The 25,191-nt window shown below is 36.3% G+C and overlaps 1 protein-coding gene across 10 annotated transcripts in view; it reads right to left on the reverse strand.

The window, feature by feature from the left end:
* The window catches only part of tjp1a (tight junction protein 1a), a 129,323-nt gene that overhangs the window by 10,377 nt on the left and 93,755 nt on the right, over positions 1 to 25,191 (reverse strand). For 5 of the 10 annotated variants that reach the window (XM_058782071.1, XM_058782074.1, XM_058782077.1 and 2 more), the window contains 14 exons: positions 24,132 to 24,297; positions 23,777 to 23,912; positions 17,700 to 17,830; positions 16,771 to 16,876; positions 16,459 to 16,609; positions 13,471 to 13,579; positions 12,587 to 12,806; positions 12,193 to 12,377; positions 5,428 to 5,523; positions 5,182 to 5,208; positions 4,148 to 4,230; positions 3,787 to 3,997; positions 2,667 to 2,767; positions 1,246 to 1,584 (listed from right to left, as the gene is read on the reverse strand). In XM_058782071.1, the coding sequence (XP_058638054.1) occupies positions 1,246 to 1,584; positions 2,667 to 2,767; positions 3,787 to 3,997; positions 4,148 to 4,230; positions 5,182 to 5,208; positions 5,428 to 5,523; positions 12,193 to 12,377; positions 12,587 to 12,806; positions 13,471 to 13,579; positions 16,459 to 16,609; positions 16,771 to 16,876; positions 17,700 to 17,830; positions 23,777 to 23,912; positions 24,132 to 24,297 (2,061 nt within the window). The remainder of the gene's footprint in view (positions 1 to 1,245; positions 1,585 to 2,666; positions 2,768 to 3,786; positions 3,998 to 4,147; positions 4,231 to 5,181; positions 5,209 to 5,427; positions 5,524 to 12,192; positions 12,378 to 12,586; positions 12,807 to 13,470; positions 13,580 to 16,458; positions 16,610 to 16,770; positions 16,877 to 17,699; positions 17,831 to 23,776; positions 23,913 to 24,131; positions 24,298 to 25,191) is intronic. The other 5 variants (XM_058782072.1, XM_058782080.1, XM_058782078.1 and 2 more) reach the window with 1 other exon arrangement.

Consider the following 25,191-nt stretch of genomic DNA (forward strand, 5'->3'; position numbering starts at 1 on the left):
TAATTGAATGTTCTTTCATTAGTAACAATGAATAAATAAAATAATACAAAATATCATTTAATCTGATAAAGTTCAATAAAATACATTGGTTATTATTAATATATAGTTTTTTTGTTTAATTGGCTTTTATATATATTTTATATACGGTATGGCTTATATACATTATTGGCTGTTATTAAATATTTAACTGTGCGTGCACATTTCTCCCATTTTTCCATTTAGATTTTGCTGTTATCTAATAACAGCCTATCTAAAACATTTACTACCTCTGTTAAACGTAATCTTTAGCAAATCTTAAAATAAATATCAATTTTTTGTACTGTATATTATGTTTTGATGCCAAAATTCCCTTGTAGCACAACAATTGTTTTTAGATTTGGATGTTTTAAATTGGATGGACATTACAATTCATTCAGTTTGTCTCAATGTTCCCATTTGATAGTTACCCACAATAACAATTAATCTCAATATTTCAGACAAAATTTCGATCATTGCATTTCTAGTGACTATACTTTTAAAACAGTCTTTCCATTGCCAGTGCCTTAGCTGCAATATTATGCCACAAATGCTGTTCACTGAGCTTACTTGTATTGAACTAGGAACATCCCACTAACATGCAGAATAGATTGACTCTGGGAACCATGTCATATAATAATTTACAACTGGACAAGGTTCTGTTTTCACGTTAAGTCTGATGTCAGTTTAATTCTACAGTACAGTACAACGTTTTGGCTCTCTTGTAATACAAGATCTAAGACACTTTGGATATCATAGTGGCCACTGGACCCATATAGATAAATACATTCACAGTAATATATTTAACACTGTAAATCCATCATGCACATAATACTTTCTGGTAATGACATCATTTTGCATGACAGCAAGGGGACAGCTAGACCACAAGGATGGGGCAATCATTTCACATACTTAAAGATACAATGTCCTCACTTCCATCTCCACTGTGATCGTACTGAGATAAGAGTCACGGCATCTATGTGAAGTATAACAGCCAAGCCATATTTGTCACATACACACACACAGACTTCCACACAACTACACGCTCACAAATACATATAATAAATACGTGGCAACAATTATTACTTGGTCATTGTCACTTCTCTAGTACTGCAATGATACATTTTTTTTTTTTAAAGCACTCCTCCAACAGCGCCGCTAGAACACTTTTCTCACGCACACCACGGCCTCCAGACAACAGGGAAGGCGAACGGCTCGCAGAAACGCTACCTGCTGAGGTACAGGGGCCTTGAACCCTGCGGGGTCGATGCGGTTCAGCGGTTCGGGCTGGTACCCTCCGTATCCAGGGGGTTCCTGGATGACGGGCGGGTCCTCCCGGACGGGCTCTGAGGAGCGAGTGATGGCGGGTTCGCTGGGCAGTCCAACCTCGTCGTTCAGGGTCTCGTCTAGCTCCTGGTCCGTGTAGGCTCCGCCCTCTGTGTCAGTGTCCTCGTAGTCTGAAGTGTGACGGCTGTCCGTGCTGTACATACTGTACTCGCTACCAGGGGCAGATACATATGACAGACGGTCATCGTGAAGATCCAGATCATCGTCAGGTGCGCCGTCCGCCTGCAGAGATCGAGAGCACAAGATCCAAAGAATTCAATGAGAGAGAGAGAGAGAGAGAGAGGAAGACGAGAGAACAACATGTAGAGAGAGATGAGAGGGTGAACAATTAGTGGAAGGTAAAAGAGAGAGATGACATTGGACATTAGATAATCTTACAAAATTATATTCTGCATTTAAAAAAAGTCTACATTTGAGATTTTTCCACATTTCAACATTATTATCAGGATAACCAAGCAAATATTTTTACCATCAATTATTAATGTTCTACTGTCTCAATTTTCATGTATGATTCTTTCATGATACTATTGTAATTTCTTACAATACTGGTAAAACGATACTGCTTTAAAATTATATAAAGAAATTAAAAATCACCATAAATGAATGGCAGTTCTCCAAATACTTTAATGATTTATAAGCCTTTTTTACATTACCATAATAAGAATATGAGACAGCGTTAATATAGTATTATTTATATACCATCATCTTACTTACATTTTAGTTAGCTTTTATATTTTCAGTTTACATTTTAATTTTAAAGTTTCAAAATTTCTATTTAGCTTTTCAGTTTTAAATTCATTCATTTTAATAGTCTATTTTTTCATTCATCAAATATTTTTATTTCAGCATTACTTCAATTAATGGAAACAATTTTTAATAGCTTTAGTTAACAGTAACATCACTGTTATAAAAATTAGAATCTCTTTTATTTTTTGTTTCACACTACTAAAAATGTTTTTCCTCATTAAGAATTGAGGGGGTGTGCTTCATTGTTGTGAAAATCATTTCCAAAAAAGCTTAAACACTTATCAGGTTCTGGTACATATTTCATGATTTTAACCTCATAATGGTGAAGCATCACAAAAACAAAACTCAGTCCACTGGGAGGAAGAGAGGAAGAACAGATGTTGATCAAATGAACCATGCAGTGGTCAACATGAATGTTGTGACCACAAGAACAGATGCATGGGAAACAAACTATGCTCTGTAAATATAAACATGGAACTAAGAAACCAGACAACCCCGAATGAACCCTGTCCCTGAAACCTCAAGCAACTGCTGTGGAAAAGTTTGATGAAACTCACCTTGCCCTCTGAGACCCACACCAGCTGGTTCTGTTGCTGCTGAATGGTCTCCTTCAACGCTCCATACCAGCCATCATTCATGTTGTTCATGTTAATGGTGGCTAGAGGACAGTCACAGGAAGGAAGACATCAAATCACTCAAGAGAATCCAGCTGAGTCAGATTTTTGTAAAAACAAATTTTTTCGCTAAAAAAAAAAGCGTTGATTTAGAAACCTCACTGCCCGCTGCAGACAGCATGCAACATCACTCGTTTATGTGCTCATTAATTCATCGAAAGGTGGATCACTGTTGGATTCTTTCACTTTACAACTGAATGATCTTTCTGCCCTGTTACATTTACATTTATGAGAGGCCTTTATTCAAAGTGATTAACAAATGAGGAATGCTATAACACAACAGCCTTTATAGAGCTCAGCCAGATACAGTGTGCTTGTCTTGATATTTCCATAAAAGTTACGACTAAAACTTGAGATAGCAGCCAGGCTGCTAAATATGACCCATCATGAAATTTAATGTGATGTACAGTTTTATGAATAATTATTCCAAGTTATTACTGTGAACTACATTTTTAAATTCACATTAAAGAGGTCACCGTGTATGTCTGAGATGTGGAGTAGTATGTGTTTGATTCATTTTAGCAAACTGGTTCATTTGTAAATCTGGATTCATTTAATAGACACAAGACACTTCAGTCAAAAGAGTTCCCAAAATGTCTTCAATTAAAAGAATGTGCATGACATTTTAGTTTTTTTATTATAATTTTTTTTTTAAATAATAAAATAACTAGTTTAGATATAATAACTATTTATCACTGTTGATTATGATACAGTTTGTTCGTGTATATGTTCTATTTTTCAAGTCACAGAGTCTATTAATTTCATGAACACTTTACAAAGTCCTTTTGTTCAGCGGAATCATTAAAACAATGTGGCTCAAAAGAACGATTTTCCTCGCCTCACTCATTATGTCTGGGTCTGTAGTTACTATATTTATACCATCGTGCTTTGGGAACAAGGGTCTGCTTTTGCATGTGAACCAATCCTCACCATCTCTCTCAGTCATTTCCTTTTTTTTTTTTTATAATACAGAAAAAACAAACCTTAAAACATCTGTGTTTACCTGTGAATAGGTGGTGGTTGTTCTTTCTCAGTTTAAGTGCACGCTCATGGAGTTTCCTGGCACTCTTCCTGGACTCAGGACACAGTCTGGTCCTCATGTTCTTCACACCCTGCTTACTGTCAGGATTCAGGAACACCACGATGGGATACCACTGAGCATAGTTCAGCCGATCCACTGCGTTAGGAGTAATATCCAACACTGCATGTTTATCCTGCAAAACACATACAAAGAAGCCTCTTGATTTCATGGACTTACGATATAACATGCTGTACCATTATCCACCAGCAGGAGGCAGTAGTGCTATTCAGAGAGAGTGTGTTCATGCATTGCATTTTGTGCCTTTGTATGTGTGAGATCTCACCCGGTCGATTATCTGTTTGATAGTGTGAAGGCGTATGATCCCCGAGCTGCGCTGGTCAGTGCCGGCATCTCTGGGTTCACTCTCTACACAAGAGAAAACAATCCATAGTAGCATCCACATATACTACCTGTGCTCCCTCTCATGCAGTACCTCAGCATCTTCACCCCTCAAAAGCATACAGTGAGGAGGCAATTCAACATGGATGTGCACATGCGCCCGCATACACAATATATGAGAACCTGCAGACTGTTCACATTTTCCATACGTGTAACATCAATGTGGTGCGATGCATATTCATTTACTACAGATATCAAAACATGAATATTAATTATAACCAAGTGGAGGGTGAAGTAGCATCTGTACACCACAGTGACTACGAGGGGATCTGGAATATCTGAAGAACATTTAACATTAAAGAGTGCAACCAGAAGAGTGTAAAGCTAGTGCACTTTGACCTTTAGTAGCCATTGGTGGCCCCTGACATCAATACATTATTGGGATAGCTCACCCAAAAATTAATATTCTAGCATCATTTATTTTCCCTTATATTGATCCAATCAAAAAATCTCTCTCTTTCTATACAATTGAAGTTAATGGGGTCCAACGGTGAGTAAATGATGATGATAGAATTTTCATTTTTGGGTGAACTATCCCTTTAAGACAGCAAGCCTGCATCTGTATCCTTTACTATATCATGGTTCTAAAATAGCAGCAACTACAGTAAGTCTTTTCAGCAAAAAAGAAACACAAAAAAAGCCCAAAGAATCACAAAATAACACAGGAAGCAGGTGCTTGGGATGGGGGAAATCAATGAGCAATGTGCCTTCATCTCCTCTCAAGCATGACTGAAGGGTTGGGGGGGTTTGGAGCTGTCGATAGCATGAACACATCTTGGATTTTTTTTTTTCATCGTTAACATTCCAAGCGGTGTCGATTTGGTGTAACTAAAATAAGGGATGCCATAATAATGCACAGCCTCTAGTAACTATGGTTACTGATGGAGTGAGCTGATGTGACTACTGTATGCAACGTACTTTCCCTTCCATCTGGGTGCTGTGTCTCTGAAAAGCAAATACAGTCATAGAGGAACAATGTTATGTAAATAAAGCCAGTGGCCACTCATGGAATCAGTTTACAAGCTGAATTTTAAATGCACTACTGAAACCGAAGAGCAGGACAGCTCAAGTGTGACTGATCAAGTATGCTGAACAGGTAGGTGGATTAGAAAATTGAAGCGCTGTGTTTTATCAAGGCATATGTGTTAACAAATAGACACTCACTTGCCAGCTCAAACAGGTCAGGCACCTCTCTCGCCAGTTTATCTCGTGCCACATCTGCGATCGGACCGAAGATCACAACGGGTCTCAGAAACCCAGCTACAATGAGAAAAAGACAGCTGTGTTATAGTTTAAACAAAACATAAATATAGCTATTATCAGATTACAGAATGACCGATATTTAAGTTCTAGGTTACACTTTATTTTAAGGTGTCCTTGTTCGTGTAATTATACATTTAAGTACTGAGTAATATTAATTAACTACATGTACTTACTATTTGGTTAGGGTTAGGGTTAAGGTTTGGCTTAGGGTTACTCGCATGTAATTATGCATAATTTATTGTTATTATAATAGTAAGTACATGTAACGTTCAACAAGAACACCTTGAAGTGTTACCAAGTTTTATGCTATGTCTAAACTAAAATCAATTTAAATGCATTTTAAAAATAATTGAATTTAGATATCAGAATATTACGGAGCCCCTAAAGGGACATTTGCAAAAAAAAAAAAAAAGAAACAAAAAGAAGACTTTTGTGTGCGCACGAGAAACGTTTCGCGTGATCACAAGAAACTTTTGCGTGGGCACAAGAAACTTTTGCGTGGGCACAAGAAACTTTTTTTGAGCTCATGCAATACAGTTTCCGGTTGCGTCACTTCTGCCATCTTACAAAGAAGAAAACAAGAGCATGCATGCGCATGAATTACCCTAATTGAGATCTATTTTGGCCTTCAATACGAAAACATTGTTTCTGTTCTTGCATTCGGACACAGATAAATCATCACTGAACGGCATAAGAACAGTTTTTTCCCTCAGGCTATATTCCACCTGAACAATACATAGCCTAACATCTCAGGACTGTACATCTGTACATAACTTCTCAAAACGTTTAATCTGTAAAATAGCACATTCATAATTCTTTCTATTTTCTCTATATTTTGTACATAACCTCCTAAAATATTTACACATTCATAATTCTATTTTATCTATTTTTGTATAATTTACCATATGTTATTATTTTTAAAAGTATTGTCGATTCGGTTTATTATTAGCCTTATATTTCATTCTATTACCTTAAATTATATGCCTGCACTCTCTCTGTACTTTCTCCACTGGATGCACCTGTCACCAAGACGAATTTCTTGCGTTTTTGTGTGTGTAAACACACTTGACAATAAAGCTCTTTCTGATTCTGACATTTAAAACGTATTTTGAGGTCTAGAAGAGATTGGTAGCTACAGTATAAAAGCTCAAATTTTAGATTCCGATATGGCAATAGCCTGTTGTTCCACATAAAACGTTAAAAGCCAGTTAAATGTATATAAATCGAAAGCGATTTTAAAATTTTTGATAATTATTACTTTACTTCAGTTAGGTTTCATTAACTGCTGTTAGTTTCGTTTCATTTTCGTTTTTTTATTTCTTTGACATTTTTCTTTCTTTGCCTGCATGCCTTTACAGGGTTCATACACATTTTTACCAATAAATTTCCATGACTTTTGAGAAAATATTCATGACCTAATGTTCCATTATTTTACAATAAGAATAAAAATCTGTTCCAATTATCATAACATATGTTAACCTAAATTAATAACTATTAATGCTACTTGTTTGTTTCTATTTGTTTTAGTAATAAGTACAAGATGCAACTGCGCTAGACATTACTCCACGCAGAGAACATATCACATCACTAAATATTGTCATTTATTTAACTCGAATTTCGTTTTAACGGTTTAACAGTAGCATCCAGGTACAGAAATATGCAGAAATTGAATAAACTGTAAAGTGATAGATTTATTTATCACCTTACATCATAGCTCAGACGCGGGCTGGGCATCAGGCCAGGCTTCTCCTTATTTTTTTATTTTAGACATCCATCAATTATAATGGTAATGAAGACTTGCCGCGCTGGTGGAGACAACAAGTGACCTCGACTGTCAAGAGCGGCTCGGACGGTGTTTAGTGTCCCCGCCAGCAGCAAGCCTGCCATCAGCGCAGCTGTACAAGTTCCGCGGTCAAACACACGCAATTACCATGAATGTGTCAGGGGGAAATAGTAAGGAGATATTTAAATTAGTGCTGTCAATCGATTAAAAAATGTAATCGCGTTAATCACAGTCGTGGACTGTGATTAATCATGATTAACCGCAAATTTAATATACTAGGATTTACCTGTAAATGTGTTGAAATAAATAAATGCATGACAAACTAGTTTAAGGAAACAGAACCTTTCACACTTCCGCCAGGTATGAGACATAATCCTTATTATTCTTTTATCATTATTCTTTTGTTTTTATTCAGCCATTATCTGCCTTTATACTGGCAATAAAATGTTTACCAAGCCACATCGCTTCAATCCCAGTATACATTTACCCAACTATTATCAAAAGTATTTCTAAATAAATACAACAAAACATTTTCTTGCGACCTTACGTGAAGTATTATGACAAAATGCATTATGAAGAAGAATTGGACCTGTTCTGCAGCTGCATTAGAGCTAATATTAGCATCATGCTTCATAAGACAATTTATGAGATTAATAGTACACTTTTACTCAGAACTCACTTCATCGAGTGTTTGTAATAACTTCCTTTTACGATCACATGTGGAATTTGGTCGTTTACTGTTGTTAAAATATGCTATTTATAGCCTTTTATATCGCTGCACAAATTAGCATTTCAGATGTGCACATTAATCAAAAAAAAAAAAAAAAATCACATACAGACCATATCTATCGTAATCGTGTGTTTATTATCTTATATAATCTATAGTGGCTGTTGTCATGTTTATTTCTGCTGCTCTGCTGAAACTCACGTTGTTTGTGATGTTACCGCCTCTCCGTTCTTAAGTTGCCAGGGATACATTTCAAGTATAATACACATAATACATAATTAGTAAAAGGATCTTTTAAATTTTTATTTGTCTATATACACTTTGGGCGGCCACGGTACATTAAAAAAGTAGCCCAAAACGGCTCTGTATTTTTTCCTGCGACTGTCAAAATAGCCCACTTGTACCCTATAGCAACACTGGTTCGCTGTACCCTTGTCACACAATGATAGATAACCTCAAAGTCTCTGATAACCTTTCGCGCTGTGATGACGGGAAGAAGTTGGGGTCAAACCTTATCAAGCGATTAATTTGCGTTAAAAAATATTAACGCGTTAAAATTTTTTGATTAATCGCATGCGTTAACGCGTTAACGTTGACACCCCTAATTTAAATTATTAATTAATAAACTAGTGTTTTCTGAGTCAGTGTCGCAAGGATGAAGTTGACGATCCTGACTCACCATCTCCTTATTTTTCGTTTTCAATTTTAAACGTATCTTTACTTAGCCTAGTAATTTAAAGATTTCTGCTCAAGCCCGAGACGGCAGAAAGCGCATCCTGTATGTTTTCTTTATTTTACAAAAAAAAAGCACGACATTTTGTTGATATTGTAAATGCACACAAATAAAAGTAGACCCTTTACAGATCCAAATGATGTATTACTCATACGTTTATGAGCAAAAATGGCAGCATATTTTAAGTTGTTTCCACTATCAAGAAAAAAATGCAAGTGATCGCGCTGGCGCCTCCATGTCCTGCAAAGTGTGCTTTAGCTTCTATTCTCCACACAAACGCTTGGATATGCACCTAAAAGCGCACATTTATCTAGGTTAAACGTTTAAACTAACATTGGGATATGCTTGAAGTGTTTTATATCTATAGATTTTATTTTAGGCAAGTCATGATGAAGGCTAAATTGATCAAACATAGGCTATGGTTGATTCACTGTCTACTGCTGGCTGCTTGGTCATTACTTTAAAAAATAAAAACTTGAATTTAGCAAACAAAAAATGTTTGCAACTCAATAAAGAACCCAAAAGAAATAGAACCATTTTTCCATTAAAAACGGAACTATTTTTAATGGCTGCAACAGCAGCTGTGTAATGGGAAAGAGAGAGAGAGAGAGAGAGAGAGAGAGAGAGAGACAGAGGCTCCAGTCGGACTCGGGCCAGTAATTCTGATAAGCTGTCGGACAAAGGCCGGGCTAGGGCCTGTATTTGAGGTCCGTGCAGAGCTCTACTGCACTTGTTTGGTATCAAACTCAATTTTGTACTCGCAAAGGCGGCTTTATACATGCACGCGCGCGCTTTGGATGTGATTGAGCACACAGGAAACCGCCTCTGGAGGGCGCGAGTACCGAATGGCTTAAATATACGTGTAAATAATATATTTTTGTGACGATGCAACAATGACCCGATTAGGCAAGTGACAATTCTGTCAACTGTCCCGAGACGCGAGCGAAAGTCTTATATTGCAGCGTGCAGCAGCTCTTGCAGTGCAGACGAGATGCGCAGATGAGAAGCCACTTTAAGGGAAAGTCAGAGAGAGAAGACGTGGTACAGCTGAATCACTCAAGCTGTTATCAAATTATTGATTTGATCTGATAGTCTGTGTGGATTAATTTACGCATCTAACCTACACGCTATATTGAAATAGAAATTTCCCTCATTTCAAATGCGGAAGCTGCAGAAATGAGTAATGCGATATGCGCGATCCCGCGCTGAAATTCAGGACCTGATTAAACATAATTCTATTCCACAAAGATTTATGAAACAGATTTCCATGACTTTTTCAAAACGTTCTGGGTTTATTTATTTTTCCAAAACCTTTCCAGGCCTGGAAATTGCCGTTTCAAAATTCCATGACTTTTCCAGGTTTTTCATGACCGTACGAACCCTGCTTTATTTTCATTAAATACAGTTCCTAATAGTGTTGTCAAAAGACCCGGTACTTCGGTACCAAGTCAGTACTAAAAAAATGAAAACGTCACGGTACCAGGTGTTTTTAAGTACCGGTGGTACCGAGTACCCAGTCAACCCGGTTCTTGACGCGTAGGGCCGTATGATTTCCGCCATGCAGAAAATGCGGACAGAATCGCGGAACCTAGTTTAAAAACGGAATTTACAGTTTACACGGAATGTCATGAAATTTGTCAAAGTAGGTCATTACACTTAAATTAAATCGCGATATAGACTAGTATCTGTAAATATTAAGCCGCAAAAGTCGATTCAAATATGAATCCCGCAATCCCGCATGTTCTGCGAGTCTCAGTATGAATGAATGAATGGCAGAGACGCGCGGTTTTGTTACATACACTGTCGAGGTGATTTCAGCATCTGCCATCTAAATGAGGACATAAATACATAAACAACATCTCCAGAACTGCTCTGAGAGTCACCTCACGAGCATTTTACCATTTCATTTGAGTAAAACCATCGTTATATCATATACACACAAAAAGGTAAAGGTATTCACGGCAAAATAAAAGTTCAGTTTAGACATTGTGCCAGAAATATATTAGGCTACTATTTAGTAGAATGTATGTGATACTACTACTACTACTACTACTACTGTTTAAAAAATTAATAAAACTTTATTTTTTTAATAAATAAATCACACAATATTTCTTCCATATTTTTATTTTAATAGTAAACTCCCTTTATTTAGGCCTACCAAAAAATAAAATGTTTAAATTTCATTAATTAAAAGACAAATTAAATTTGGGTGAATTGCATTGATTTTTGTACATTTTATTTTTGTTTGACTTATAGTGTGAAATAGTGTGTTTTTTTTAATTAGCATGTTTTTGTGTATTGCTTTGGTACCGAAATTGGTACAGAGAACCGTGGATTTTGACTGGTATCGGTACCGAATACAGAAATTTTGGTACCGTGACAACACTAGTTCCTAATACAACATATTTTACCATTTAAACATGTATACAATATTTCAATTAAATTATATATATATATATATATATATATATATATATATATATATATATATATATATATATATATATATATATAAGAAATAAAAATGAAAATGAAACGAAACCGCAGTTATTGAAAACCTAACTAAAGTAAAGTAATAATTATCAAAAATAAATAATTGCTTTCGATTATATACATATTTAACTGGCTTTTAAAGTTTTATGTGGGACAATAGGTAATACTTCTAAAATGCTTGTTAAACGAGTTTAAATGTAATAAATATTGTATTCATGTTTAAACAGTAAAATATATGTTGTATTAAGAACTGTATTTAACAAAAATAAAGGCATGCAGGCAAAGAAAGAAAGAAATGTCAAAATAAATGAAAAACTAAAATGAAACAGTTATTTAAAGCCTAACTAAAATAAAGTAATAATTATAAAAAATAATCGTTAATAATCGTAATTATATTATCATTTATCTGTGTCCGAATGCAAGAACAGAAACAATGTTTTCGTATTGAAGGCCAAAATAGATCTCAATTAGGGTAATTCATGCACATGCATGCTCTTGTTTTCTTCTTTGTAAGATGGCAGAAGTGACGCAACCGGAAACTGTAACGCATGAGCTCAAAAAAGTTTCTCGTGCCCACGCAAAATGTTTCTTGTGAGCACGCGAAAGTCTTCATTTTTTATTTTTTGCAAATGTCCCTTTAGGGGCTCAGTAGAATATTATTATACAGCATGACAAAAAAAAAAAATATTTTTGAAATTTTTGTTATTAAATTATTAGTGTTTTAAATGTTAATTTAAGTGACCATGGAGGAAAAGGTCATTTAAATTTTAAAAAGGGGGAAATTACCATAAATGATCAAATTTACAATATCAGTCAATATGCATCCAATATTGATACAGATAAATTAAAATTGAGTAATAATAAATTAATTTCTCTAATATCGCCTGATAACTGACATATTGTGCATCCTTCTCTAAGATACATACATACCTTCTCTAAGAACCACCCTCTCATACGCGGGGAACTTGGTCTGAACAGGCTGAGCTGACAGATCCTCTCTGCTCTTCCGCAGGTTCCTCTTTGAACTACGCAGACCTCTGAATCTCCAGAAGTCAGCTCGGTCACCGCCTGCAGTTTTGGGGAGTGTATACTGTACGCTTGATAACTGCTCCGCCCTGATGAGAAGATGGCAAAACAAGCTTTAGTTAAAAATATACTGAATTTTGATTCTCTCTAGGATCATAGACTTGTATAGAGATAGTCATGCACTGCACAAGATTAAAAACTTTATAGTAATCTATATATGATCTACTAAGCTGTATCCTCCAAATATAACGTCTACAGCAGGTGTTTGTGTACTGCTGGTGCTTGACTGGGTGATTACCTGTTCTTGTTGGGAATGATGCCTCTTTCCACTTCCTGGTGGTTCTTCCCAATGCGGATGGCCAGCCAGGAGCCCAGTTTGCCATTGTAGAGGGTGTCCACCACTCTGAACACCTCTCCCTTATTAAAGCTCAGCCCATACGGAGACTCTTTCTCATACTCAAAGTGTGTTCTGATGTAGAAGGAGTCGCCCACATCAGACTCAACTATCCGCCGGTACACTAGAGGACATGGCATAAATTAGATGGTCAACAGGAAGTGATGAGGAATAGATTATAATAACATTTTTCTTAGAATGACTGAATTTTACTTAACTAAACAGCAGGGCAAGTTATATAAGAAAGGGATAACAGATAAATAAATAAAGCCAGACAAGGTGATCGTGCCCCCAATGTGAAGCAGAAGGGTCTTATATCACCCTTAAAACCTGGCAGATAGCACATTATCCCACTTATTATAGAAGTACTTACTAAATAAATAAAGAAATGGACATAAAATGTTGATTAAAATTTTATTATGTGAGAAGAATAAGGCAAAAGAGTGATATAAGAGACATGATATACTAGTGCAGCTATGTGAGAAACATATATATTTGATTGCAGAAGACATTTGACAACTGAATGCTGCGAGTGACCAATAAGAGTTAAATATTCTATACCAGTGGTTCTATGCCAGGGGGCTGGAGCCCACTAAGGTGCCTCAGAAAAATTCCAAGAGGCCTAATAAGGCATCAAAAGTACTGGAGATACACATTAGTTTAGATAAGAGGGCTTTCAAATATCGTCTTCGATAAGAGGGTGGGGATTTTGGAGTCAAAAAGAACCACGTAATAAGTGAACATAAGCAAACATAACTGATACGTGAAAAGCGTATGCATCTGCTCACCATCTTTCTTCCTCTGAGCCAGGATGGTGACCTCTTCACCTCTGGGCAGATCGAGCAGGAATAGCACTGCTTCCTCACGAATGATGTTTGCAAAGTCAACATTGTTAACCTATGAACAGGAACGCAAGAAGAAAACAGGCTTTAGATCTCTGCGGTGCAAAACCCTAACAATACACTGTTTATTGACAGTGGAAAGAGAAATAAAGAGAAGCAGAGAGAGAGAGAGAGAGAGAGAGAGAAAAATCCACTTTTTTCTGTTTCTACTTTATCTTAAAGTCACAATCTCAGGGAAGAAAAAATAAAAATAAAAAAAAAAAAAGAGTAGAGTAGAGGTGAACATGCAGTCACCTCTGACAAAATGGAAAGGGAAAAACAATGAGCTGGGAGTCTCGCTGTGGGGAAGGGCCTGGAATCTAAGGAGTGTGTGTTTGTGCAGCAGGGACGGGAACTTTCACACGTGTGTACAGTACGCACACTGCTCTGGGACTAGTGTGGGAGAGAAACAAAACTATCCATGTTTCATTAAATTTGTTCAGTGGTAAACAAATGAGCCAAAATGAGCCTGACTTAGAGTCTCTGTATTACACATAGCAACTGACAATAGCATAAGACCACTGGAGGCTTGAGTTAAACAATGAGTGCCATTGTGTGGCCAAAGGCTAAACAAAGGAAAGCTGGAAACAGAGGAGAGACAGGCACTGAGTCAGAGCAGGAGTATGTCATGATTATTTTTGCCCACAGCCACAGGGGTCACATAGTGTCTTCATATTTTTCTGAGAAAAAGTGGGACGTTACACAGTGTTACAGCACAGATTAGTCAACAGCAGATGTTCAGTAGAAAAATAAATAAATGAATCAAACACATGCTTTAAGATTTCTTTGATATGATTAAGCATGCTACTGTATCAGCTGCACGTGATGTTTTCTAACAAATGATTTCAAAGTGTAGATTTAAAGGCAACAAATAGAACTGAAAGAATGACAGTTGGCTCCAAATGTTCTGACATTTGATTATATATTATAAAATAAAATATATATTTTTTAGTTATTTAATGTTAACTAAAATCAATTTACTTCTATGACATTTTGTCATTTTTAACAAACTCATACAGATTTCAGCTTTAACTAGGCAAACACTAGGAGGACACGATATTGATCCTTAAAAGGATAGTTCACCCAAAAATTTTAATTCTGTTATTAATTACTCTCATGTCGTTCCAAACCCATAAGACCTTCGCTTTCATAACACAAATTAAGATATTTTTGATGAAATCCGGGAGCTGTCTGACCCTCCATAGACAGCAATGCAACTGAAACTTTCAAGGCCCAGAAAGGTAGTAAGGACATCGTTAAAAGAGTCCACGAGACATCAGTGGTTCAACCTTAATGTTATGAAGTTACGGGAAAACTTTGTGTGTGCAAAGAATAGGGATGTAACGGTATGAAAATTTCTTATCACGATTATAGTGACCAAAATTATCATGGTTATCAGTAATATCACGGTTTTATTAATGTGATAGAAATGTTCAAAAAGTACCGACATAAATCAATTCACCAAGTTTTATATTTAAAAATCAACAAACAACAAATAAAATGACTTTTTGTTTGCATAATCACTAAAACAATAACATTACCAATGATGTTCGGATTTTAAATGACAACTTGACTGACAACAGTTTATCTAATAGCATGTTCAAATATCTAATGTAAATGTTCAAATAAAGCATTGAAAAAGTTTCATAAAAAGGTAAACCTCACATTTCAGCCTTTAAATAAAGAAAAGTGTTATGTCAAAATGATAATTGATTAATAAATGATTATATGTATTTTATCTGCTCCATAAATAATTCTAGATAACTTATCTGTATTGTTTAAATGTGTAGAATCCACTTAAGATTGTTTTTCATCAACCGGTCAAAATTTACAGCAGGGCATGCAAATTCGGTCCGTTTTTGGCCAGACTGAAACTGCACACAGGCTGAATGTAAATATAAGTCTCTGTAAATCCACTCTCTGACAGCAGGTGGTGCTTTATATGGAAAAGCTGAATACAGCTGTTTCCCGTAAACTCCGTGGACAAAGCAGCATTGCGATTAAGAACACTTCCTTTAGGCATTACATGGGGCGAAGATGAAAACAAAATGCCATCGAATCGTTTCTGAAGACAGTCAGAACCTTCAGAGGTACATTCATATAATTAATGTAAAACACTCTTTTAAAACCTCACAGCTTTTCCGCCCTATTTTCACTCAAAACGAAACTACTCTGCGTGCTGTGCGCACGTGAGACTGTTACTTAAAACTGTGCTTTATACTGGACGATATTTATTTATCGTGAGTTGTTCAAATCGCGGTAATCGAATATGGTTTTAATGATAATTAAAATATGAAACTGTAATACTAACCGTGGGGAATTTTAGCATGACTAATCGTCAAACCGGTAATCGTTACATCCCTACCTAAGAACACAAATAACTTTATTTAACTATTTCTTCTCTTCCGTGTCAGTCGACGTGTTGTCACGAGAGTACCACTACGCATGTGACGCTGCTGACGAAGGAGCCAGTGTTCTGACATAACCTGGATGCACTGCACCTTGTTTACAAGCAAAGGAATGTGTCGTGGTACTCTTGTGAATGCGCGTCGAAGACTGACAAGGAAGAGAAGAAATAGTTGAATAAAGTCGTTATTTTTGTTTTCTTTGTGCACAAAAAGTATTCTTGTAGCTTCAGAAAATTACAGTCAAACCCCTGATGTCACATGGACTATTTTAACAATGTCCTTACTACAATTCTGGGCCTTGAACATGTCAGTTGCATTGCTGTCTCTGCAGGGTCAGAAAGCTCATCAAAAATAATTTGTGTTCCGAAGATGAACGAAGGTCTTACAGGTCTTAAAATGGGTGCTAGATCCATATTGCAAGACCTCACTTTAAAGCCTTTAAAGATGTTACTTGTACCTAGTGGTGAATGTAAAAGACGATCCTCACCCTGAGTATCTGGTCTCCCTCCTCCAGGCCTTCCTTAGCAGCAGGACTGTCTTCCAGCACACCAGCAACAAAGATCCCCACATCATTTCCTCCCGCCAGCCTCAATCCTACACTTTCTCCTTTCTTAAACTTCACCAGCTTCATACTAGGCCTGGTAACAGAGAATAAAACTGGCTTTTAATTCGTTTTTAATTATCTGTACACATGCATCTGCACAATAATACAGAAAGTTTACATTGCTAGTAAATTCAAAGTCGCTAGAAAAGGCACTTGGGAGCACGATGGGAGTACAGAATATACAACAACACTGACCGGAGGATGCTGTCATCATGGGTGACACTGGGCACAGGGGCATCAGAGGGGCTGACCGGCAGATCAACATCAGGTTGCCCAGGTTGTGCATACACTGGTTTCGGCTCTAAACACACATTTCGGTTAGACTCTGACCATGATGTAATAAATATATTTCTTTTAAGAACAATCTCTCAGCCCAAAAAGAACATGAAGGACCAAACCGAAGCTAGGTCAGATTAAGGAGTAAACAGCAGCACGGTACAGAGAGAAAACTAGAGGAGAGGAGAGGTCTGATTTTGATCAGTGGAAAGGTGGGAGTAGGAGTAGGAACAAAATGGGCGTTTTTTTCCAAAGAGGTGAGGGAGAACATTGGGCTTACACACCATTTGATATACACACAATAATTAATATAAATCACAATTCCTTTTGCCTCACTGTAAAATATAGTTGAAATGTCACATTAAAGTGAGCTGTGAATTGGCTTACTACTCTGCCAAAGCAATTATATCTGACTTTGTAACAAAATCCACAAAGTCAGTGGAAATTGAAGGACATTACAAAAGTTTACGTAGTTTGCAGTTCTATATAAGAGAGACAAAATTTGCGTCTATTACTGCTGCTATTATTTAATTACAAGTAATCTAAAAATGTTTAGAAACATGAGAATTTGACTTAAATTGTTCATTTAAACATGCAAAAATATTGTAGCAATTGTTGCTTGATCAATGTGCTAGATAAATTTAGTTTCATCTGCCAATTTAGTTAACATCACATGGAAATGAAACATGACTTTACATTGGACTAAAAAAAACACAATAAAACAACAAGGTGACTTTGCCACATCATTTAAAATGTTGCCACACACCACTGGACTGGGGAGATAAGACAGTAGGAGAGCAGAAGTAAAGACAGAAGACAGCTGAAAGTCTGGAGGTGAAAGTCCCAACCTGGCAGTGGAGGGATCTGTTTGTCCCCAGGCTGTTCTGTGGGCGGAACCAAAAGGGCATCTTCCGTCATCTTAACTGGAGTGGATACCGCCGCTGGTTTGGAGATGCGCTCCTCCTCACGACTCCTGTGACTACAGAAACACAAAACTCACAGTTGCAAACTGAGCCTGGTTTTGTCTCTGCTTACAGGTAGATGACAAATAACATGGACATTAAATTTATTTTACAAAATCAAGATTTTAGGTTACACTGTACAAGGCAGAGTATATTTTTATGCGTGTATTAACTGACCACTGCTTATTTGTAATCACCTTGCTACATGCTTAAAAAAATAAAAGATACTGAAAAACACTATCAAACACATTAATGTTATGAGATAATGAGAGCAAGCACCATGATGCAAGCAAAAATTCCTGTTGGGCAAGTTACTAAAGACCTCAAAAACATTGGTGACATTTCACAAACTGTAGACATGTTTCTGAGAACAAGTCAGACATTACATTTGTTCCATTTAAATATGAGAGCATCCTGAAGGAAAAGTGTGTAAAAAAAATTCTGAATGGAAACAAAACAGAAGGATCATGAACACAACAATGCTTGAAAACAGCAGAGATAAAGATTGCTCATTAGACAGCACCAGATGCCAGTGTTTTAGGTCAGACTGTTTAATTTTCTCTTTCTCTTTAAAAATTAGGACAGATACTAGAGCTTCTTTTAAAACTGTAAACATGAACAACTCACAGATATGTAAAATGCTTTGAGGCATCACAGCTTCTCTCTGTTGCACATTCTAATTTCCGGATGTGTACAGACACAGAAAGCTGGAGAAGCGTATGATGAGTTTAGCATGAAGACTGCACTCTAGAACTAAGGGTAGATTTTAGAGTCACATGGCTGGTACAGCATGACTCAGACAGGAAACAGACCACACCTAAAAATATTCTTTTTTCTCTTCGATGAACACAATTAGCATTGTTGTGCTAGCAGAATCAGTAAAAACAAACAGATTTCTGATGAGAAATTAAATACTTATCTGTCAGAACAAAAAAAGAGACAGATAAAAGTCCTTGTTGCCTAGCAGTGTATTTTATCTTAAATCTCTTATGCCCTGGACAAGCAGAAAAATACAATGCCACACACAGACAGACAGACAGACAGACAGACAGACAGACAGACACACACACACACACAAAGGCCTACATAAATCCCAGGCTCTCCTTTGCTCTGTTGGTTTTCTCTGTACTAACACATCCATCACACATGGGCTAAATCCTCTGCTCACATTCTCCTGCGTTTGTTTCTCATGTGACCTGTCTCACTGAAATGCTTCTATGTGCATTTGTGCACTGAACCTCTATAAAAATCACCCCTTTTATAGTGTGTACATAAATTATATATATTATTGTGTATAAAAACTAGTGCTGTCAAACGATTAATCGCGTCCAAAATAAAAGATGTTTACATAATATTTGAGTGTGTACTGTGTATATTTCTTATGTATATATAATTACAAACACATGCATGTATATATTTAAGAAAAATTTTATGTTATATATTAAATATATTTACATATAAGAAAAAACATAATAATATAAATATATAAAATGTACATGTAAATATTTTCAAAATATACACAGTACACATACATATATTATGTAAACAAAAACTTTTATTTTGGATGCGATTAATCGTTTGACAGCACTAGTAAAAACACTTTTTTCCCCTAAATGAACACCATTCTTGTGACTATTTTCTTGTGATTACACAGCAAGAAAAGCCATTTAATTGGTATTTCTATTACAAGTAGAAAAATATGGAACTTGGAAGCTGCAACAGGTAGAGCAGGTAAAGTTATTTTGTAAATATGCAATATAGAAAAGGCTATAAACTTAGAAGACCTATTACATCACTACGTTTGAGTCAGCAAGAAATACAGACTGCTCACTGCAAACAGTGGTTATACCACACACAGCTGGATCCAGCTTCAAGAATATATTAATGTAAGAAAAAAATAGGTTAATCTTTGTATTGAAATTATTCTTTAATACAATATTTTAATACAATTTGTTTTATTTATACTTTTTCTTTCCTTTTTTATTCATTTAGAATTGATTTAATCCATTTAACTGATTAATTTAGGTTAATCTTTCTTTCCCCAAGCAATTTTACATCATTGAATTTACATGTGTGATTACTTCTCATTTTCTTCATTATGCTTATGTAGAGCATTCTGAATTACCATTGTGTATGGAATGTAAATCTATATAAATAAACTTGCCTACCCTAACCTAATACAGGGACAACACTGAATCAACACACTCAAGTACTCTTGAGAAACTTTATGTAGAGGAGATAGATTAAAAAGCTGACAGCTCAGACAGAGGATTTAGAGTGCATCTCTGTGGCTTGTACAGTGACGAAAAACCCATCTGGTGATGCAAATTTCAGAGGGAATTGTGTTGTCTCTTGTGTGCCAAGGTTAATGAACACACATGCAGGAAAATGAATTCAGGCCCATTTCTGCATAACAGCCTTGACACCCACTGGCAGTTTCCACAAACACACACACACATACACGCATACAGAGCTAGTTGCCTCTGCGCTACCAGCTCAACGTGACAGAATGCATGCTAATTCCACTACAAGCACACTGTAATGCACCACATCAAATGCATTAAAAGTGCATTTTACAAACTAAACTGTCCATATAGAACACAGCACCCACAAATTAACAGGACTATGACAAAACTGCACAAAAAACACATACACAAACAACAAATCATCCTAATATCCCTGCACTCAGACTCAATCTACAAAAACTATCCACTGTTTACAAAGCACAGCACTTACAGCGGGAGCATTCTGGTGAGAAAAGAGCCCCTCAGCCTGTGTAGAGACAGAGCAGTTATTCAATGGCGAGTAAGTGATGCATGGCTCTGAGATATTAACCTGGCTCACTGACAAACAGGTTCATCATCCACAAAATGCCTCCAAAACTAGCAGTCCAAGTCCAGTAAATTACTTTTTAGGCCATCCATTTTTGTAGCGGTGCTGGAGGACCCTAGAGCATTCCCATGTTGCCCAGTCCTGTTAATCATCCAGAAAGTGAAGAGAGACGAGCCAGTTTACATTTATACAATGTGGCTTGATTAAATCAGTTTACATTAATAATTGTATGCCTGTATGCACACTAGGGCTGCACGATATTGGAAAAAACTCACATTGCGATATTTTGTATTTCTGCGATATATATTGCGATATGAAAAAAAAAAAAAAAAAAAAAACTCCAGATGACTTGAAAAGCTCTATTTGGAAAAAAAATATTGTAGATGAGTAAATCAGCATAGAAAAATGAACAAATTACAAACATAGATAAATATAATAGAACAAAGATATAAAATAAATAAACAGCGACACAGCAAATTCTTGCGAGTAAATCCCTCATTCTTTTTATGACGTACTGACACAAAGTTCAAAGGATTTGCAACGGTCGCTTTTTCGCGTCCAGTGAAGACAGTGCGTCGCGGGGTGGCGTGATGCAATAGCTGTCGCGAAAACGATCAGTATAAATATAACGGTCAGTAGTATACTAAAAATCGCACATCCTGCGATGTGACTATCGCGGATGTGCATATCGCGATATCGATGCTGAAACGATATATCGTGCAGCCCTAATGCACACTATGCTCCCCAAGGCTGCATTTTTTTTTTTTATCAATAATTCATTAAAAACAGCAATATTGCGAAATATTTCAAGTTTATAATAACTTCTATTTTAATATATATAATAAATGGTAATTTCTTTGTGTGATGGGAAAGCTGAATTTTCAACAGCCATTATTCCAGTCTTTAGTGTCATGTGATCCTTTAGAAATCATTCTAATATGCAGATTTCATGCTCAAGAAACATTATCAATGTTGAAAATCTGCAATACATTTTTCAGGATTTTTGCTGAATAAAAACTTGAACTCTTTTGTAACATTATGAATGTCTTTACTTTCACTTTTGAACAATTTAATTCATCTATGCAAAAAAACTAAAAAATAAACACGACCACAAAGAAACATACATCGGTTTAAATATGAGCCAGTCTTAGTTCCATCCAAGGTTTCATACTTACCTTAGAGAGTTTCCCTTTCCATTATCAAGTTTGACTTTACTGGGGGTCTTGCTAGGCATTATAATATTTTTTTGTAAATCTGCTTTGAAACAATAAGAAATGTGCCATAAAATTAAACTGAAATGAAAACTGAATTGACTTTAGTTCTAGTACCTTTATATTCAATATCATTCAGTGGAGATCGATGATTCTACTAATATTACAGACACCGTCCACATGTGCAAAGCAGACTATATACACATACACACCCGCGCGCCGCTAGAAATTGCTACAGCTGTGGCAGTTCTCTGAAACTCGAAAGGCATCAGTGTCTTGTTGAGGTGAGAGAGCCGATAATGAGGTGTAATCTGAGTTCAGATATTAAGTGAGACGCTGCTGTGTAGACAGACAGGTGGAGGATGTGCGGGGACGCGGGGTGTGAAATTTCATTAAAATACAGCCTGCGGCAGTGTGGGGATGTGGGATGTAGAGAGCAGCTGCTTTAATACCAAGAAAAATGGCGTGTCCCCAGGGAAAGGACCGGCACCTTGTGGCATTGTCATCTTTTTCATCCTTGTCTCTTTACATACTCAAAGTCTCCTGGAAACACCAACTTGTGCTCTTTCTGTCTTACTTCCATCTGTTTTACATGATCTACTTATCTCTCATGATTTCCTTCGGCCCCCATCCACCACTAATAAAATGTACCATGGTAACCACAATTTCCGCTATAATACCATAACATAATACCATTACTACTGTTATTGATATAGTGGAGTATATAATTATAATTAATGTCATTTTTTATGAGAATCTCTCATCCAGTTTTATTTAGGGCTGTCTACCAATTTTAAAATCACATGAATTATGTGAAACTCTGATTAATTAAACAAATTTTAATTGAACAATCACACATCAAAATGAAGATAAAGATATTACTGAGACAGTAAAATGTCACAAAAAAATTTGTACACAATAAATACAATAGACTGATAGCTCTGTTTGTTTGTTTGTTTTTTTGGAACTCTGTACATATTTTGATTTTTAAAAAATGGTTACCACAGTAATTTTTGGAAAAGGACTAGTGTATTTGTGACACACCAAGTGAGTTTACCTTATTTAACTTAACTAATTTGACATAATTTGCTATGCTAAAACTACTCCGGTCACACACACACACACACACACACACACACACATAAATAATGTGTTATATGGTTTATGAGACAAGCTTCATATGTTCAAATCTTTGAGGTTTTTACTAGTCCGTAGCATCATACCACAGATATCCAAACACACTGATTCTTGTACTTCATTGTCTCTTATACAAACATACACGCAAAGAACACTGAAAGAAATCATCAGACCACTTGCTGTCAACACTTCTCACGTCTACAGTGCTAGAGCACATCTACTACGTTAGTTAAGACAGCTACATGAGCTCAGCTCTACTGTAGTGTCAAACTGAGTTACGGTCAGCCAGCTCACTGCACTATGACCAACACTTACATTCTCCTGTGACTGCAAGCAAAACAAAATGAAAAAATTGTTTTTAATAATATTTCACACAAATACAAATCAGTGACAGTGAGTGTAATATTTCTTAAAGCTGTAAGTGTGCAAATCAGTCCTATCTGCTTCACTGATTATTCTGATTCATACGGGTGAGGGGGATGGAAACCTTAAAATATCTGTTAGGATCAGTAATCAATCACAGCACTCTTCTGTCATTAGGCAGATCAATGCAGCCTTACTGCTTTAGCTGACATCTGAACCTGCTAGTAGCTGAGATGTGACTTGCATACATATACCAGAGGATCATATAACACATATTCATCTCTCTAAATTAATGAGACAATCCAAAGCGGGATGTTAACCATGGCAGTGAATTAAGGGACACAAATGGAAAAGTTAAGGGATATTTGAAACTTGAGGAGGTTTTGTTTGGTTAATGAAATCATTTCTGATGACTCTTACCTGCCGTTGCTCATCTGCTGTGGAGAGTGGCCAGAGATGTCGGAAGGCTCTGAGCGTTTGTCAGGGGAACGGGATCGACTGCGACGGGTGCGCTCATGGGAATGATCTGATGCCAGTGAATGAATTTCTGAAATGTCTGTTGAAACAAATCATGATTTCCAAGTGTCAGTTTAGTCCAATTTGCCTTGCTTTTAGAAAAAGACAAAAATCCTACAAGAAAAAGGAAAATAAAAGGACAAGAAAGGCTATGCAAACGCAAAATATAAAATCTGAAGCTAATGTCTGACCTTAAGTCTAATCTTAGCTTTATTTTTTATTTTTTCCAGATGTACATTTTTAACTAGGATCATCTTACCATCTCTGTCTGAATTAGCTGAGGGAATGCTATCGTCCATATCTGGAATGTTTAGGAGTGTCGCCTTCTCGTCTCTCTGCACCACCATCTTCAGCTTGCCTTTCGATCGCTCTATAAGCTTCTTTGCGTCTATCAAAGACAGGTTCTCAGTCACTGTGCCATTGATCTATATGGAGAGGAGAAGGAGAACAGAAAGAACACCATTTTGTGAATGCACTATAAAAGTATATATTCTGCAGGGCTCCAGACAAAAAAAATCGAGTAAGGAGCCATTGGCTCCTATAAGAAAAAAACGTAGGCGCCAAATTATTTTTTTAGGTGCCACAGAATAAACGCGTTTTATTTATTTGTTTTTTAACATTTCAATCATACAGTCATGTGTTTGTCTACTCTTTTCTTGACTTTATCAGCATTTTAATCCATCTTGTAGATAACCTGGGAACTAAGGTTCACTTAAAGTGGTAACTAAACATCTTTTCCAACTTTAAATATACAGTCACAAAGAATTGTTTATTACACAGAATCTGTACCAATATCATGGACCATAAGAACTTTTAAGTAATTGCAATTTAATAAATTTAAGTTGGTCCAACTTAAAATAAAAAGTGAACAACACATTTTCAAACTGTTATTTGTCAGTGTAACTCAGAATTGTCAAGTTCACTTAATGTATTTCTTTAATTATGCATTAAGTTGGCGCTTAAGGACAAAATATAGCGGCTTCTCCGAGATAGGTATAAACGGAGGTTGGAGCCAGCTCCAAATGGGCAGGACTTGTTAATATTCCCTACACCAAACTCATATTTATTCAATGACATCATTGCCTTTTGAAGTTTAATCCAGCTGTATCGCGGTTCTTGTCTTTCCATCCCCAACTATAGGACCTCTTGAAATTATAATTAAGACTTTTCTTATACCATTTACCATGTATAAAATTTACGGTCATAAAAAGTTTTAAGTAAATTGAGAGGTTTTTAAGGACCCACAGTATTTAAGTTAGCCCGTTGGGCAGGGCAGTGACACATTTTGGTAGCCCAACTGGAAAACACAATAGCCCCAC

The sequence above is a fragment of the Onychostoma macrolepis genome, chromosome 07 (genome assembly GCF_012432095.1).
Source record: "Onychostoma macrolepis isolate SWU-2019 chromosome 07, ASM1243209v1, whole genome shotgun sequence".
In the NCBI taxonomy this organism is placed as follows: domain Eukaryota; kingdom Metazoa; phylum Chordata; class Actinopteri; order Cypriniformes; family Cyprinidae; genus Onychostoma; species Onychostoma macrolepis.